Source organism: Artibeus jamaicensis, unplaced genomic scaffold (assembly GCF_021234435.1).
Source record: "Artibeus jamaicensis isolate MK-2021 breed Jamaican fruit bat unplaced genomic scaffold, CSHL_Jam_final contig_2790, whole genome shotgun sequence".
In the NCBI taxonomy this organism is placed as follows: Eukaryota; Metazoa; Chordata; class Mammalia; order Chiroptera; family Phyllostomidae; genus Artibeus; species Artibeus jamaicensis.
The window spans coordinates 1,818,056-1,837,973 of record NW_026521616.1 but is presented as its reverse complement, the minus strand read 5'-3'; the positions used below and the strand labels follow the sequence as shown (position 1 = coordinate 1,837,973).

The window sequence follows — 19,918 nt, the reverse complement described above, 5'->3', positions numbered from 1 at the left end:
TTGGTCCAATAAAGATTCCACATCTTGGATAGCAGCTGCAGATAGAGTCATAGTAATCTACAAAAAATTCTGTTCTTTGGAAGATAGTTAGAGGAAAATTCCAGTTAACCATGTTTTGTTTTGAACCTTTCTCTAGGCTGATGTGACTACAAGTATATAAGCATATATCTATGTGGTTTTTGTCATTGTTTGTTTTACAAAAACAGGATTGTATTGCACACATTTTTCTGTATTTTACTTTTTAACTCAATAATAATGTACAAAATTTCCTCCAAGTCAACTGGTGTAGTCTTTTCAATTTGTATAAAGACTGCATGATATTCCAAGATACAGATGTACCATTATTTTAAAAACATTTCCCTCTACCCATAAGCATTCCCTTAATCTCTCTCTCTCTCTCATCTAAATGACATAGAAATCATTCTTGTACATGTATTTTCTATTTACTCATGCTTTTATTTCTTTGGAATAAAAATTTTAGGAGTGGGGATTTTAGGTGGGGGGGTGTATGTTAGTTTGTTTTTGTCTTCTGATACTGCAATAAGGTATACTTTGTCTATGATTTTCTTTTTCTTTTGAAAGTATGGAGTCTGAAACATCTGTGATCCTGGGCCATTTTTCTTTTTATTTTTATTTATTTATTTATTTATTTTTAATTTATTTATTTTTTTAAAATTGATTATGCTGTTACAGTTGTTCTATTCCCCCCTTCATTCCCCTCCACCCTGCCCCCCCAACCCCACCATTACCCCCCTTTAGTTTATGTCCATGTGTCTCAAGTCCTTTAGGTTCTATATTTCCCATGCTATTCTTGCCCCCCCCATCTATTTTCTATCTACTGTCTATGCTACTTATTTTCTGTACCTTCTCCCCCCATCTCCTCCTCCCCCTCCCCTGTTGCTAACCCTCCTTGAGATCTTCATTTCTATATTTCCACTCCTGATCTAGCTGTCCTTTTAGTTTGCTTTCGTTTTAGGTGTGGTTGTTAATAACTGTGAGCTTGTTGTTCTTTCACTGTTCATGTTTCTTTAACTTCTTTTTCTTAGATAAGTCCCTTTAACATTTCATATAATAAGGGCTTGGTGATGATGAACTCCTTGAATTTGGTCTTATCTGAGAAGCACCTTATCTGTCCTTCCATTCTAAATGAAAGTTTTGCTGGATAGAGCAATCTTGGTTGTAGGTCTTTAGATTTCATGACTTGGAATATTTCTTTCCAGCCCCTTCTTGCCTGTAAGGTCTCTTTTGAGAAATCTGCTGACAGTCTGATGGGGACTCCTTTGTAGGTGACTGTCCCCTTAGCTCTTGCTGCTTCTAGGATTCTCTCCTTCATTTTAATTTTGGCTAATGTAATTATGATGTGCCTTGGTGTGTTTCTTCTTGAGTCCAACTTTTTTGGTACTCTCTGGGCTTCTTGGATTTCTTGGAAGTCTATTTCCTTTGGCAGATTGGGGAAATTTTCTTTTATTATTTGTTCAAATAGTTTTTCCACTGGTGGTTGTGTCTTTCCCCCTTCTGGTACCCCTATAATTCGGATATTGGAGCGTTTAAAGATGTCCTGGAGGTTCCTACGACTCTCCTCATTTCTTTGAATTCTTGCTCCTTGACTCTTTTCTGTTTGGCCATTATTTGGTTTCTTCTGGTCCACTCCATTGATTTGAGTCCCAGTTTCCTTTTCATCTCTATGGGTTTCCTGTGGAATTCCATTCATTTCCCTTAATTTAGCCTTCATATGTTTCTCTAATTTGTGGCTATAATCAACCAGATCTGTGAGGAAGCTGATGACCAGTGTTTTAAACTGTGCGTCTGAGAGTTTTGCTATTTCTTCGTCGCTTAGATTTATCTCTGGGGCTTTGAGGTCTTCCTTCGACATTTTTGGTCTGTTCTGGCCCTTTAAATGTGAGAAACTGCGCCTTGGAGTCCCAGGTCGCTGGGTTGTGACGCTGTATGTGGGGGCGTAGTCAGAGCGGGGAAATGGCGGCGCCCTCTACCGCCGCCGTGGCCGGTCCAACCGCCCACTCCCTCGCTCGCGCGCAATTAGGCAACCGCAGTCAACTCGCTGCACCGCCTCCCCACTGTCTCCTCTGCAGTCGCTCACCCGGTGGGTTGCTCGGTCACTCACTAGGTCCAATCCTGGGTTTTGAACCCGTGTGTGGATTCGAGCGTCTGGATTCCGCGCCCGGGTCCGACCGAGCCCTCCTTTGCAACTCCTCACCAGACGCCGGTTTCGCCTCTTACCAGTCGGGCTGAAGAATTTGTTGTTAGCGGACTTCCGAAAAGTTCAGTTTTCTGTGTTCTGGTTGTGTTTTCTGATGCTAATATTTAGTTGTCCCTAAACTTGGTTGTGTGAGGAGGCACGGCACATCCACCTAAACCTCCATCTTGGCGGAAGTCCTTCTTTTTCTTTTCTTCTTTCTTCAGGAGTGGGGTCACTTGGTTGAAGGATGTATGTATTTTTTATTTAAATAGGTATATCCAGCCCTGGCTGGTGTGGCTCAGTGGATTGACTGCTGGCCTGTTAACCAAAAGGTTGCTGGTTCAATTTCCAGTCAGGTCAGGGCTCATGCCTGGATTGTGGGCCAGGTCCCTGGCTGGGGGCATATGAGAGGCAACTGATCAATGGATCTCTCACACATCAATGTTTATCTCCCTCTCTTCCCCTCTCCCTAAAAATAAATAAAATATTAAAAATAGATGTAGCCATATTGCTTTACAAAGATACTATAAGCATTAAATTTTTGCCAGCAGTAGTGAGAAAATACTTTTCCTCTGTCTTTACCAGCAATATGTATTATTATTATTTTAAACTATTTTTCTCATCTGTTGAATAGATAATGATTCCATGCATTGCGTGTTCATATCTTTTGACCAGTTTCCTTTGGGGACTTCTTATATAATGTCCTACCTCAGAGAAAGGGGCAGTTAGTTCGGTGCCAGCCATAATACTTGTTGACTCTAACCATGTGGAGTTCATTGTACTGAGTCATTTGGAGGTTTTGTTTGTGTTTATTGTTTATGCCCATGGTTCTTCTTGTACCAATCCCATGTGTCTTCTTGGAGGTACACCCAGAACTTTTACTGCCTCCTTCTCTGCATGCCCACTCCCCTTCACACACAGGTATTTGGGGATGCTCATCACCTTTCCTCTATCTACAGGAGTGGGACTAACCTCAGGCCTGCCTACCTAGACCCCTCCTTCTGCAGCAGTTACCCACCCTCCTCAGTGTCATGTTGGACTCAGGACTTCTCTATGAAGCTTGCAATCTCTGAGCCAAAACCAGGAAAAGAAGTGTAAGTGTTGCTGTTCTTAAATTTTTCCTCAACCTACTTAAAATTTCCAAAAGTATCTTATAATATTGCCTTTAATCTCCAACCTTGATTGGGGGTCAAGGGTAGGTGATCAGATACTAATACTGACTTAGGGACCCAGACAACTTCTAACCACTAGTGATATTTTCTTCACATCCTCCTTATATCAGCTGGTCACAATTTCCCAGGGATAGAAAGAGTGCTTTGATGTCATATTTTGCATTCTCTCTTACTCTGTGGTTCTTCATTTTTTTTTCCTCAGAAGCCCAGGATTTTCAAGTGGAAGTATAGGTTCTGAGCTCTAGTCTCAGCTATTAGTTAAAAATATTCTGAAACTCAATTAACTTCTTTATTACAGACTGTATCTATCTTCCCTGTGTGATCGGAACATAACTTCTATTTGAAAACTGGGAAGAAAAGCAAAAGGCACAAATAAAGCTCAGTTAATTCCCCTAAATATTACCCCACTGTGTTTGTTATGGCACATGAATTGGTACTAAATTGGCCAACAAAGTATAGTTGATATCCAGGCATTTACCAGAGAGTAAAATCTTGACCTCCATGTCATCCAATATTTCTAATAAGCTCTGTTAAAAGAGCCAAAATTCAAGAAGTATTGCCTGAAAGACATGTAAATGCGTCAGATTTTACAAAATACAGTCCTGACTTAAGCCAAATTAGCAGGCATTGAGAACCTAGACTACAATATATCGGCTCCTTCAAGAATTGCTTTTTCTGACTTGCAGTCAGGTGTGATATAATTTGCCTCTACTTAAGGTGTTTATAAAAAAGAACATTCCCTAAGAAAGTCATTGTTTCATTTATTATACGCCTATGATAAAGGAGGTTCACTTCCTTCATGTTCACTTCAACATATAGAGTCCCTTTAGAGAGTACTTGTGGGAGAAACTCTTGACTTTGACCCCCAAGTTTCTGTACTTCTTAAAACCAGTCTGTATTTATCCTGTAAGTTTTGTCAATAGAATGTTTGGCCATGTTTCCCTTTTCACATTCACTGCTAGAAAGCTTAGATTTAAACTCATAGACATCCCAGAACAAATATTTAGGTCATTATAATGTGCATTTTGGGCTTCATTTCCAGCTTTATTTACTATCCTCTCTCTTATTTTTTACTTCTTTCATTCTACTTTTAATTTATGTTTCTTTGTTGCAATCTGTATGGGAACATGGGGATAAAAATGAAGTTCATAAACAGATCTCAGTAAAGTTTGTATCTATTTTTGGAAATCCAGTTGGTATCCTAGCACACCAATATCCTCCCAAATACCACTCTTAGAAATATTTTTGATAAAATCTCTTGGTTTTTTTAAAGATTTATTTATTTATCTATTTATCTTTAGAGGGGAAGGGAAGGAGAGAGGGAGAGAAACATCAATGTATGGTTGCCTCTCGTGCATCCCCCACTGGGAACTGGTCTGCAACCTAGGCATGTGCCCTGACTGGGAATTGAACTGTGGTTGTTTGTTTTGCAGGCCTGTGCTCAATCCACTGAGCTACACCAGCCAGGGCCTTCTCTTGTTTTTTTAAGAAGCAGAATCATAAGATGTGGTAAGCTTTCCATTCCCAGTAGCTCAAGCAAAAACAATCTAAGCAACCCATTCTTAAGAATGGGACACAGATTTAGAGACAAGTTTATACTGTGAAATGCTGTGCCTTGCAAGGTATGGCCTGTAAGCTGGTAAAAGTCTGTGATGAGAAATATACAGAAATTGAAAATAGCATCTAGAAAATTTTATAGCAATTTGAGAAAATAACATAATAAATTAGATTTGAATCTGATAATAAAAATATGAAGCTTGTATTTTATATGTCCTTTCCTCCTCGCCGTGTGCCCCAGTAATCCAATATTCATTGTGTATCAGCTCACAGCAGATTGGAAATGAAAAATATCACCATCAGCAATAAACTTAAAACCGGTCCTTTGCACAAATAGTTTGGGAGGCATGGCTTTAAGGGTCTTACCCTACCTTCCCATAGTCACAATGCAGGAAGAGTTCAGCAAACATCTGCCTCTGCATATCCATTTTTATGACCTCCCGGAATTCTTCAGCGCAGTGGCAAAGGTGCTTAAGGAGTTCCTCAAACATTTCAGTTTTAAAATCCACAATTTGTGAAGAGATGTACTGCAAAGAGAAAGAAGATAAATGATTGATTTGAAACTGTGCTCTTTACTTGGATTTTCCCAAGGATTCAGATGTGTGCGTTAACTTACTGGCTGCAAATCCCCTCCCTGCCCCCATATCATTTGCTTGCCACTTAGATAAAGCTTTTCATGTTAGTGCTAACCTACAGGCTGTGCAGCAGAGAGAGGTGATTAATACAGCCCCCAACGGGGGGGACTAGATATTTTTGGAGCAATTTTCCTCTAGATCACATCAGCACTATATAGGACAGACTTTTTAACTTACTGTATGAAATAAAAACAGTCATACAACAAGGATTGTAAATTACTAGCTCTAAAAGCTGAATTCAGTATTTCTCTTTTGATTTATGGCATAGAAGACTATATGTTTTCCAAGACCAGCTACATTTAATTATTAGAGTGTAAAGGATGGGGATTTTAGGTGGGGGGGTGTATGTTAGTTTGTTTTTGTCTTTTGATATTGCAATAAGGTATACTTTGTCTATGATTTTCTTTTTCTTTTGAAAGTGTGGAGCCTGAAACATCTATGATCCCGGGCCATTTTTCTTTTTCTTTTCTTCTTCTTCCTTTTTTTAAAATGTAAAAAATTTCCAGTCAGGGAACAAATCCCTCTTTCTTATCATGTTCCATTTATATGCTGTGAATTCTTAGCAAGGTGAAAAGTAATGTAGACATAAAAGTCAAAGGATCAGTTATGTCGTGTGCTGGTAACCCGCCCATGGTTGACTTGTTTTGAGATGATATAGACTCAGCTTAAATGTAGTATGTGTGCTGTTTTATCCTGAGGGATCATATTCCTACCACTGCTGTTCCAAACTCATAAGCCCTTGGGCCATTTTTCTTGATCTCTGTTGAATAGATTCTTGGAAGTGTGATAGCTAACTTAGAAGGTAAATGCTTCTGTAATTTTGGTGGGTTTTCATATCAGGCTTGTACCCTTTTATGTTCCCATCTCTCATGTATGAGTGGCTATTTCTCTTCAGTCTTCCAGATTTTTGCTTATGCAATAGGTCAAAAACATTACATTCTTGATCTACATCTGACTATAATATCTCATGATAGAGAGAAATGGATCCAACACTGGAAGAACTTCTGAGTGGACTCCTCTTGAGTTTTTAGCCCAATTCACATCAATAATTTCCTCTTCTGCCCCAAGCACTGCTGTAACCAAATTTATACTGGTAGCCAATTTTTTACTGAATAACCCTCCTTCCTTAGCCATAAATGATTGGACCAGTGGAGGATACTTAACCTAAACAAATCCATTCAGATTCTCTCCACTGCGAATTGGGAATTAGGAGTGGGGAATGGCTAGTTGGTCTCTGAGAGAGACTGGATCTATAAATGTAAACTTAAGAATTGGTGGCTGGCCAGATTACTCCATGTGGACTGAGGATGCAGAGAAAGTCTGTACGTGTAGAGACAGATAAGTCAGAAAGCAGAGAGAAAAGGGTCTTGATATTTTCCAAGTCCCTGTGCTAGCCTCTTCCTGAAACCAGACCACATTTCTGCTCTTGGCTTCTGCACATTTCATTTTCAACTACGTTAGCTCAGATTGGTTTCTGTTTCTTGAAATTAAAGAATAGTTAACTAACACAGTTTGTTAAAATAAAACATTTTGTCGGTATATTTCACTGACATAATTTTTTTATCCCTACCCAAGCACAGTTTTTTTTATTGCTTTTAGATAGAGAGGATGGGAGAGAGAGAAACATGGATGTAAGAGAGAAACATCAATTGGTTGCCTCCCATATGCTCTGGACCAGAGGTTGAACCTGCAACGTAGGTATGTGCCTTTACCAGGAATCAAACGCATGGACTCTCAGTTACGGGATGAAGCTCTAACCAACTGAGCCACACAGGCCAGTGCTGACATAGTTTTTAAAATGAAAGATATAGTTGATATTTTACTTCCTCATTAATGTCATGTAGGCAAATATATGATGTATTATGTAAGAGATAAATAAAGCTTTTATCCATGCTAACACATCATAAACCATTATTCAACTGGCTTAGAAATCAAAAGAAGAAAATTAAAGGAGGGCAAAATAACTTTTCTAAATATTTAGTTTCCTTACCTGCCTAAACCACCTAATTATTTTTAATGGACCAATGACCACAGTTAAGGTCTTATCTATTACTTTGGGAAGCAGAATGGTATAATATTAAAAACTCACATTTGGAACTTGTCTAAGTTCAAATCCCAGTTCCCACATCTACTGGCTGAGTTACCTTGGGTGAGTCACCGAACTTTTCAGTTTCCTCATTTGTGAAATGGGTATTATAGAAATTATTTCTTTAGGTTATGGAGAGGATACTGAGCATAGGTATTTCATGTAATAAGTTATCTGTAGGCATTGCTCTTATTTCCTTTGGAGCTAGGCAAAAAAAAATCAACCAAGAAAGTTTTCCTTATAGGATAAAAGTCCTCTCAGGTGACTTATATATTTAGAAGAAGAAAAAAAACCCCAAACAATGAGATGATCTGTGGCTTATAAAGTGTGGTCTCATGACCATATCACCTGAGGGGTTGTAAAAATGCAGATTATGGAACCCTACTACAGACTTACTGGATCAGAAACTCTGGGAGTGGAACACAGAAGAATCTGTGTTTTTCAAAGCCATGTGGATAATCTCTGGATGACCTCTAAAATGAAGTTTGAGAACTATTAAACCAGATGGCCTGGGGCCACTGGTCCAGATTATTCCAGTATCCTACGATTCTGTCATTTGATCCTTAATCACTTTTTACCTGAATAGCAGGTATTTTTCTAAGTTACTAACGTAGAACTATTGAATAGTTGACATTTTCTGGCAATATTGTGGTTCAAACTTCTAACACTGTAAAAAAAAAAAGACTGATTCATGAAAAAGATCATCCTGTTTCATATTAAGGTTTTGGGAATTGACCCCAAAGCCATACAAGTTTTGGGGCTGTGGGAATGCTATTATAACAGGAGACAGTGCAACATTCTGGGTTTATTGTACCTCTGTTTTCTGAATGGGCACGTTCTGTAAGTGTGGCCTATATGACATGAAGACTACCAGTTGCCAACTCACCTACAAGTCAAATTCCAAGTAAAACAATTACAGCAGTTTGCCAGTGTTTCTTATAAAAACTGAAAACACTTAATAGCTTTTGTGTTTTCATATACTTCCAAAGGTATAAACTAATTAACATTCATAGATCCTGAAATGAGTGCTTAAATTAAGAATGTAATTAACAACTGATATCCTTCAGTTTAATAGCTCTGTGAGCTGTTAAACATTTGAACTACACTTAATTAAGTTGTCTCTATGTGCTGGGTTCCAATGTAATGAATTTGGGGGTGTTTCATTTTTAACTTGAAAACCAAAATATTGAGAACATGATAAATGCCACATTTAATAGCTTGGTAGCTATTATTAGATTCAACAGCTCTAGGCCATTGGGATTCACACTCAATTTAATTGTAGATATACTGGAGAGTTGATGAAGTAGGTGATATAAGAGCTCTAGAAAGAAAACTATGTTTGGACACTATCTTAGGCATTAACTTTCAAACCGCATTTGTAAGCCCTGGTAGTAAATAACATTTTCAGGAATATTTGCAAACAGGTTTTTAAGAATATTGAAATATTCAATATATAGATTAGATTTGCTATCTATCATTGAAGAAGTGATATGTACGTATAGCATTTGGGCAGAAAATTAACTTGCATAACTCAGAGAGGGAATTTTTAAAAACAATTAATGCTAATTACATACTCAACAAAGCAGAAATATACTTTAATCCTTCTGCTTTAAAATTTTTTGCTTAACAAATAAATTGAACCAAGGTCTCCTTGAATATCCAATAATAATAGAAACAGACTGAAACACGCAATTTTACCCCTATTGCCAAAAGATAGCTTAGGCAAGGTTATGGGCTGAGTTCCCCCAAAATTCATACTGTGATGAACTAATCCCTAGACAACCTAATCCCTAGGACCTCAGAATGTGAATATATTTTTGAGGTAGGGTCTTTACAGAGGTAATTAAGTTCAAACGAGGTCATTAGGTTGAGCTCTAAGATGGTATGACTGTGTCCTTGTAAGAGAAAGAACTCTGGACACAGATGTGTACAGAGGGAAGACTACGTGAAGACACAGGGAGAAGAAGGCCAGGTACAAGCCAAGGGAAAAAGGCTCTCAGAAGAAATCAACCCTGCCGGTATCTTGTCTTGGACTTCTGACCTCTGGGACTGTGAAAAATTAAATTTCTGATGTTTAAGTCACCTAGTCTATGGTATTTTATTATGGCAGCCCCAGAAAACTAGTATCAATACAAATAATCTAGAATTGCTCATTGGGTAGTCCCTGAATTTATGTATTTCTTACAGTGGTAGACCACCTACGAAGATACACACCAACTTAGAGGATAGTTTGCCATGGGCCCTCCCATTTCCTTGGCTTAAAATTCCGTCATTTCCCCCCCAGGATTTCCGCATGGAGTTTCACAGCACCTTGCTGCCTCCATCTTCCCCAAAGCCACCATTCTTCCCTCTTCTGTCCTTCTGTGACACAGATCAAAGCACATGAAAAACAAAATGAGCACAACAAAACAAACTATAATTATATAATACAAAATTGCAAATGACAGAATAGTAAACCACTCAGATACATTCTATTTTGGGAAAAATGCAAAGGCTCAATTTAGTAGAATATGTTAAAGGAAAGACACAATTTTTTGGCACAGTTGATGAAGCCTCTTTATTATTTTTAAAACATTTTAATTTTATTTTTTGTTTTGTTTTTATTTTTTGAAGCCTCTCTATTTAAAATTTAAACTTTGAGCCATGTAAGTTTGAAGGCCTCAGAATGTGTAATTAATTAAAAACAATTAAGCATAAGGAAGTGACCACTGAAAGCAGACCACTATGGAGCAAGAACCGAGTCTCAAAGAGAATCCAGGCAAAGGCATGGCCCTTATTCACTCCTGGCCAAGGGTTATACCAATTCCTCAGTACGGTGCAATCAAAAATTAATATCTAAATTCCACCGCACACTATTTGTTGTTTTTGCATGTAATTATTCTTAATTAAGTTCATTATGTAACCTCATACTGCTTGAAGCCCAGGCCTCCTAAAGGATGATGCTCTAGGGATTCTAACCCCCGCTTTACGCAGTTACACAGGAAACAGGAAGGTATTGAATTGTTTTCACTTGTCCTCGGTCAGCAGGTAGATGTTCGGCCAGAGTTACCACAGTGATTGGGTGGGAGATAAGGTCAAGGCAAAGAGAACTCCTCACCTCGCGTGACCAACTGCCTCACTTTGCCTTGGGCTTTCCTGGTTTTAGCACCAGAAGTCCCGTGTTCTAAAAAACCCCTCAGTTCCAGGCAAACCAGGGTGGTTTGAAACCCTATACCTTGATCCATGCCAATGGTCTAATTTCTGTGGGGAACTTAGGGGAATATCTGTTTGGAAACATGCTGTGTTGTACCCTGCTTTATATAGCAAATTATCTCTGTAATTATCTCTATTCTTTGCCATCAAAGAAACTTGACACCTTTTAACTGTGTCTGCAGCATGGCAGCACCTTTCCCATCACCATCCCATTGAGACAACTACACATAAAGCAAACTATATGAGAGAGTTTTATTCTATGATATGTATTCACTTACTCTCAATCCATTTGTTGTATTTATGTAATCACAAAACAAAAATCATCTAAATGTTTGTTATAGATAACTGAGTCAATATTCTAGTACCTAGAATGAGCAGAACTGAGGTGGTCACAATCCCCTAGAGAAAAGCCCTTTAAAAGGATTCACTCTTGTCTAAGAGAGCTATACTTTGTATTACTTTGGAGGCAAGAGTTGGGGGACTAAATGTGAAACCACATCAGGGAAGAATATAACCAAGTCCAGAGCAAACTGACAGTATCAGTGGAAAAAAAAGTGTGGTGTTTCTGGAGCCCCCAAATGTGAGGGAAGAGGATTTGCATTGATGAGACGTCAGCCTCCCTCAGGTCCTCAGCTCCTCAGCCTGGGGTCTTTGGAGGCTCTCCTCTACCTTAGGCCATTCTTACCCCTCACTCCATGAACCCTTGTCACACTACAAGTCTTGTATGTAGTCAACACCAATGGTTTAAAGATTATAAAAAAAATCTCTTTTCCCTGGTAGTGCAAGGTGATTCCCTCTTCTTCAAGTAGCATTTTCCCCACAGAAATAGTCACTCTTATAAAAAAATTTTATTTCAGGCACATTGAAACAAAGAACCCCAACCACTCTATAAAATATTGCTTCTTTTTGGAAAATGGGTTCTAAGCTCCAAACAATCAATCGAGTTATAGAAACTTTTTTGGGGGGAGAGGGGCATACAGCTATTTGTGGGACTGTCAATTAAAAAATTATGAATGCTTTAACAATCCGAGGTAGCCATGGCCATGTGGCTCAATTGGTTGGATCATTGTCTTGTACACCAAAAGGTTGCAGGTTTGGGCCCTGATGGGTGCCTATAGGAGGCAACCAATTGATGTTTTCCTCTCTCTCTCTCTCTCTCTCTCAAATCAATAAACATATCCTTGGTGAGGATTAAACAACAACAACTTAAGGTAACCTTTGCCTTAAGATGTACCAAGAAAAATTTAGACATGCTTATCTCTCAGACTTCTCTTGCAGCAAATTATTAGGAAATTCTTTATAAAAACAAAGGGAATCTGTAGAGCTCAAAAAGTCAAGAAAATTAAAAAAGAGTCTTCCAACTTAAAAGTTAACTAAATTTTGTATAACCACATTAATGGTGTTTAGATAAAATAATTATACTTGAAATGATCTTCTGTTGATAAATTAATCAATCAATCAATTAAAAGGTAGATCCTCTGTAAGATTGAAAGTTGGGAATTTCAGGACTCCTTGGCTTATCAGCACCTATGTCTTTCTGCTTGAACACAGACAATGCAGATAGTTTCATATTGGGAGCCCACTGAAATCAAAGGATTAGGACTTCTGTTCCTTTTTGAACTTCGATAGAGGGCATAATATCTATTTGAACAACTCGATACCAGTATTAAATTATATAGATGGGAAGTTTTGTGTTCTGGAATATGTTGTCTTTTGGGAACCAGAGTGTTCTGAGAATTTAAAACAAGCCTGACACTCTCCCAAAACGTATTTCTTATGTGCCTAAATATTCAACTTACAAAACAAAACAAAAAATATCAAAGAAACCAATACATTATATATTTTTTTCTTTTTTTTTAAAAATAAATTTATTTATTTATTTTGAATTGTTTATGCTGTTACAGTTGTTCTATTCCCCCCTTCATTCCCCTCCACCCTGTCCCCCCAACCCCACCATTACCCCCCCTTTAGCTTATGTCCATGTGTCTCAAGTCCTTTAGGTTCTATATTTCCCATACTATTCTTGCCCCCCCCATCTATTTTCTATCTACTGTCTATGCTACTTGTTTTCTGTACCTTCTCTCCCCGTCTCCTCCTCCCACTCCCCTGTTGCTAACCCTCCTTGAGATCTTCATTTCTATGTTTCCACTCCTGATCTAGCTGTCCTTTTAGTTTGCTTTCGTTTTAGGTGTGGTTGTTAATAACTGTGAGTTTGTTGTCCTTTCACTGTTCATGTTTCTTTAACTTCTTTTTCTTAGATAAGTCCCTTTAACATTTCATATAATAAGGGCTTGGTGATGATGAACTCCTTGAATTTGGTCTTATCTGAGAAGCACCTTATCTGCCCTTCCGTTCTAAATGAAAGTTTTGCTGGGTAGAGCAATCTTGGTTGTAGGTCTTTAGATTTCATGACTTGGAATATTTCTTTCCAGCCCCTTCTTGCCTGTAAGGTCTCTTTTGAGAAATCTGCTGACAGTCTGATGGGGACTCCTTTGTAGGTGATTGTCCCCTTAGCTCTTGCTGCTTCCAGGATTCTCTCTTTCGTTTTAATTTTGGCTAATGTAATTATGATATGCCTTGGTGTGTTTCTTCTTGAGTCCAACTTTTTTGGTACTCTCTGGGCTTCTTGGATTTCTTGGAAGTCTGTTTCCTTTGGCAGATTGGGGAAATTTTCTTTTATTATTTGTTCAAATAGTTTTTCCACTGGTGGTTGTGTCTTTCCCCCTTCTGGTACCCCTATAATTCGGATATTGGAGCGTTTATAGATGTCCTGGAGGTTCCTAAGCTTCTCCTCATTTTTCTGAATTCTTATTTCTTCATTCCTTTCTGATTGATCATTTTTTTCTTCCTTCTGGTTCACTCCATTGATTTGAGTCCCAGTTTTTTTTTCATCTCTATGGGTTTCCTGTGGAATTCCATTCATTTCCCTTAATTTAGCCTTCATATGTTTCTCTAATTTGTGGCTATAGTCCACCAGATCTGTGAGGAAGCTGATGACCAGTGTTTTAAACTGTGCGTCTGAGAGATTTGCTATTTCTTCGTCACTTAGATTTATCTCCGGGGCTTTGAGGTCCCCCTGCGACATTTTTGGTCTGTTCTGGCCCTTTAAGTGAGAGAAGCGGCGCCTTGGAGTCCCAGGTCGCTGGGTTGTGACGCTGTATGTGGGGGCGTGGTCAGAGCGGGGAAATGCCGCCGCCGCCCCCGGTGGCTCACTCCCTCACCCGCGCGCAACCGGGCAACCACAGTCAACTCGCTGCCACCGCCTCCCCACTGACTCCTCCGTAGTCGCTCACCCGGTGGGCCGCTGGGTCGCTCACTAGGTCCAATCCTGGGTTTGGAACCCGTGCAACTGGATTTGCGCGTCTGGATGCCGCGCCCGGGTCGATCGAGCTCTCCTTTGTAACTCCTCACCCGACGCCGGTTTCGCCCCTTACCGGTCGGGCCGAAGAATTTGTTGTTAGCGGACTTCCGAAAAGTTCAGTTTTCCATGTTCTGGTTGTGTTTTCTGATGCTAATATTTAGTTGTCCCTAAACTTGGTTGTGTGAGGAGGCAAGGCACATCCACCTAAACCTCCATCTTGGCGGAAGTCCTACATTATATATTTTAAATTGTTACTGTCATTACATAAATGTTTAAAGCATTGATCTTAAGGTTCCTTTTAAAGTAGGAGATACATGTTATGGTAGGTGAAAGAAATTTAAAACTCAGGACCATCAGATGAGTTTCCTACTTGAAACCTGCCTCACCAAAATCTCATTTTTCTTTCACTATGCATCCCTTGGCAGCAATGAGTATAATAATTCATAATATTTTGCACCCGTTCATTGCTTTGTACTTGTCTTTTCACGGTGTGTGTTCCTAACTTGCTTGTGTTTTGATCTTTCCATTTCTAAGATCCCAGTCCAGTTCCATCTAGCAGGTGTATGTATGCATGGGTGTACACACATGCACACATGGGCATAAATGCCTGCATATGCCTTCATGCACATTCCCAAACAACAATGCATTATTTGGTCCTTAAGGGTAAGAAATACAACTTCTAATTTTGACATCTCTCCTAGCACAGAAAGTAAATATTCAGTATATATTTAATAACCAAGAGACTAGAAGTAAAGTATATTCTAAAATAGTTACTTTTGGTCTTCATTTACTAAAATAAAACAGATGAACAGTGAGAGAGAAGGTATAGTCAACAAAAACATCATCACCTGTTCATTTACCCATCAGAAAACAGATATGCTCGGAAAATAATATACCTATGGGGTCTTCTATGACCAGTCTCCCATTTGTTTCTCTACATTAATAATTACTCATTGAGTCCATTTTCTCCAACCATGCTCCATCCTGACTGTTAATTACAATGCTCATTGCAAACCATCAAGGGACAATTGCATAGTGTATTTTCTCCACTGGGTGGAACCTGTAATATCTTGACTTTAAGCCTGACATTTATTTCATTTTCTTCCAGTTTCATTAAATGAATTTCTGACAAAATAGCCTTAAAACAAATCTATTTAAAAGCAAATGTTTCAAGTACTACTTCTATGCCATATGGCCATATAAGATGGCTCAGTGATTTATTGATTAGATAATGAATACTTTCAATAAATATTTCTATACAAGAAGTACTTTCTTGGTTTCTAACTGATGTAACTAACAGCTCTTTTCTATAAAGAATGTAGCTGAAGGGGGAAAATGGAGGCATTTGTAATAGTGTCAATAATAAAAATAAAGTAAAAACTAAGTACCTGAATATGTGCTGTTTGATTTCAGGAAGAGAAGTTGGGAAATGTGAGGAAAACTAATGATAATAGCCCAACTTATTCATTAAAAGAAAATGATAGAGAGATACATAGATATCCATGAAAGAATTATGTTGAATGCTAATGAATTTATATCAAGTATTATTAGGTGTATATTACCCACTTTCTCCTTTAACTGTATAGATATACATACATGTATACGTGTACACACACATAAAATATTATATATGGATATACACATGTATGTATTCATATGTGATGTGTATATGCACCTATTTGTTGAGTTAAATAAAATGAGTGGAGAAAAAAGTAAAACTAACATTATACTTTACAACATTCAATACCAGAAAACAATGTCTGTATTGTTTTGGAGTAAAAAGAAAATGTAACTCATGCAAGGTGTAATTTTAGAGGCAATCTGCAGATATTTTCAACATTCAAGAACTCAAAATATATTGCATCCATGTGACCTTCCTAAAAAAAACTACTTTACAATAAATTCAGCCAATTAAGAGATGAATCAAAATAAATAAGCTAGGAATAGCAAAGTCATTGTAAAAGGACAGAAAGTGAACCTCAAATCCATTTAAATATTACACTAAGATTAAGCAACAAAGGGAATTGTAATTGCAGAAAAGAAAATGCGTGGCATAAATATGGATAAAATTAAAATTACAAAATAAATAATTAAGACTGGAAATATAAGGAAATAGGATAGAAAAAGATGAAAAATAAGGACTTCCACCAAGATGGAGGGGTAGGCGGAAACACTTTGCCTTTTCACACAACCAAATCTAAAAACAATAAAGTTTTAGCAATAATAAATGCAGCCAAACCACAGAAAATTGAACAATATGGAGTCCAACAACAACGAAACACTCAGCTAGACAGGTAAGAGGGTCGGAGCCAGCAGCTGAGCAGGTCTGGCAAAAAAGATCCCCCCCACCCAGGCGCGCAGGCAGCCAAGGGTGAATCCCAGGTGTAGGGTAGTGACAGGCAGACCCAGTAAAGGCGCAAGGCGGCTGGCTGACTGCAGTCACACATTTGCACGCATATACCAGCGAAGGAGTGAGCAGTGAGACAGACTGGGCAGGCCCCAGCAGTGGGAAGCAGCAGAGGGGACCGCTATTGCTCTCTCTCTGACCCTGCCCCCACATACCAGCGACCTGGGTGGCCCCACCCTGGTGAACAACTAAGGCTCCGCTCCTCATACATAACAGGTGCAAACAGATCAAAACATGGCTCAAGTAGAACTCAGAGCCCCAGAGCCAATAAATCTAAGCGAACAAGAAATTGCCAACCTATCAGAGACACAGTTCAAAACACTGGTGATCAGGATGCTCACAGAACTGGTTAATTTTAGCCACAAATTAGAAGAACATATGAAGCTAAACTAATTGAAATGAAGGGAAGTGCCCAGGAAAGCAATAGTGATGGAGAGGAAACTGGGACTCAAATCAAGGGAGCAGACCAGAAGGAAGGAAAAAATGACCAAACAGAAAAATATGAAGGAACAAGAATTCAAAAAAATGAGGAGAGGCTTAGGAACCTCCAGGACATCTTTAAATGCTCCAACATCCGAATTATAGGGGTACCAGAAGGGGAAGAGGAACAGCCACAAGTAGAAAACTTATTTGCACAAATAATAAAAAAGAACTTCCCCAATCTGGCAAAGGAAATAGACTTTCAGAAAGTCCAGGAAGCTCAGAGAGTCCCAAAGAAGTTGGACCCAAGAAGAAACACACCAAGGCACATCATAATTATATTAGCCAAAATTAAAATGAAGGAGAGAATCCTAGAAGCAGCAAGAGATAATGGAACTGTCACCTACAAAGGAGTTCCCATCAGACTGACAGCAGATTTCTCAAAAGAGACCTTACAGGCAAGAACGGGCTGGAAAGAAGTATTCCATGTCATGAAATCCAAAGACCTACATCAAAGATTGCTCTATCCAGCAAAGCTTTCATTTAGAATGGAAGGACAGATAAAGTGCTTCTCAGATAAGATCATATTCAAGGAGTTCATCATCACCAAGCCATTATTATATGAAATGTTAAAGGGACTTATCTAAGAAAAAGAAGATAAAAAAGATGAACAGTGAAAGGACAGCAAACTCACAGTTATTAACAACCACACCTAAAACAAAAGCAAACTAAGAGGACAGCTAGATCAGGAGGGAAGCATAGAAATGAAGATCACATGGAGGGTTAGCAACAGGGGAGTGGGAGAAGGAGAAGGGGGGAGAAGGTACAGAAAATAAGTCGCATAGACCATAGATAGAAAATAGATAGGGGGGAGGGTAAAAATAGTAGGGGAAATATAGAATCTAAAGAACTTGAGACACGTGGTCATAAACTAAAGGGGGGAATGGTGGGAGAGGGGGTGTGCAGGGTGGAGGGGAATGAAGGGGGGAATAGAACAACTGTAATGGCATAATCAATAAAATAAACTTTAGAAAAAGATGAAAAATATTAAATACCTTCACCTTTTATAATAGGGTATCAAATGTTATTTCTATAATTGATCTATGAGATTAAAACATAATGATTGCAACCTTTTAGCTGTTCATCCTATGGTCTTTTCTTAGAATTAGTTTAGAATAACTTTTTGAAGATATGTTCAATTTCAACAATTTCCTTAATTTTACTTCAATTTCTCTTTCTTGTGCTAGAATAAAGTAGAATAATATGTTTTAAGTAATTAAATTTTATAACAGAATTTATGATCATCTGCAATACCATATACCCATTTACCTGTTGAGACAAAGTACATAAAGTTGTTTAAAATGATGTTCACCTAAGGGTGACAATGATCATTTCTGGGTAATAAATTTAACTGTGATTAGAAAATACCCATTTTCATAATTTCATGTTGTTTAAATTCATTTTTTTGTTCATGATAATTTTCACAAAATTGAATAATTTTTTAAAGAAAATATGCCAAAGTTTTAACAAGAATTAATTCTAGGGCATGGAAATATATAATTATGCAGTTGTTCTATTTTTATATTTACCTGTTTTTAAAATTCCCCACTCTGCCATTTTTAAAAGGTTTAGGACTGTAATTTCTTATCTGAGTAAACATTTAGTAGCATTTCATAAAATTAGTTGTAAAATTTTAACCCCAAAATTATTAGAGTATTTTTAAATGTCAAAAAAGTTGGGTTTAGCCCTGGCTGGTGTAGCTCAGTGGATTGAGCGCAGGCCTGCGAACCAAAGGATCGCAGTTCTATTCCCAGTCAGGGCACATGCCTGGGTTGCAGGCCAGTTCCCAGCAAGGGATGCATGAGAGGCAACCATACATTGATATTTCTCTCCTTCTCTTCCCCTCTAAAGATAAAAAAAATAAAGTCTATAAAAAATAGCCTTTAACCATTAAAAAAAAAAGTTGGGTTTAAAAAATTTTAAATTGTATTATTTTCCACTTTCATTACATAACAAGAGAATCTAACATGTCAGATTTCTAGTTTTTAGAACTTACATGGTTTTCTTGGTGGTCTATTTATAATAAAGTTTTACCAATATTCCATGAAAACTGGGACACAGAATAGGGTCACTGTAGGGATTAAAGTTCAACATACATACACTTATATAATGTCTTACTGATAATACAGGTTCTTTATATCCTTATTTATTTTTTGTCATTTTGACATATCAAATATTTTTAAAGGTTTACCTTACTATTTCATGCCATATACAAAAATGAACTAAAAAATGGATTAAAGACTTAAATAGACATATATGTAAGAATTAAAACTATAAAACTTAAACATCTATCTTTATGACCTCAAATTAGGCAGTGGTTTCTTAGATATGACACCGAAAGCATAAGCAACAAAACAGCAAAGTTAGACAAATAGGACTTCATCAAACTTTAAAACTTTTGTGCTTCAAAGGATACCATCAAGAAAGTAATAAGATAACCCACATAAAAAGGAGATAATAGTTACAAATTATATATTTGATGATGAATTATATCTAGAATACATCAAGTACTCATAACTCAATAATAAAAGACACCCAATTTAAAAATGGTCAAAAGGTCTAAATAGGCTTTTTTTCAAGGAAGATACATAGGCGGCCAATAAACACATATTAATATGCTCAATATCAATTTCCCCATCAGGGAGATGCATTTCAAAATCACAGTAGACTACCACTTCATACTCATAGAAATAGCTATAACTTAAAAGCAAAACATAAAAGACAGAGAATAACAAGTGTTGCCAAGGATGTGGAGCAATTGGAACTCTCATTCACAAAAACTTAAATATTTATAAATGTTCATATTCACAATAGTCAAAAGTAAAAGCAAC

At 37.8% G+C, this 19,918-nt stretch overlaps 1 protein-coding gene across 1 annotated transcript in view; it reads right to left on the bottom strand.

Annotated features, from left to right (window-relative positions):
• Positions 1-19,918, bottom strand: part of EFCAB5 (EF-hand calcium binding domain 5) — a 117,683-nt gene that overhangs the window by 54,032 nt on the left and 43,733 nt on the right. Inside the window, exon 9 of the mRNA XM_037162780.2 lies at positions 5,298-5,453. Coding sequence (XP_037018675.2) covers positions 5,298-5,453 — 156 coding nt within the window. The remainder of the gene's footprint in view (positions 1-5,297; positions 5,454-19,918) is intronic.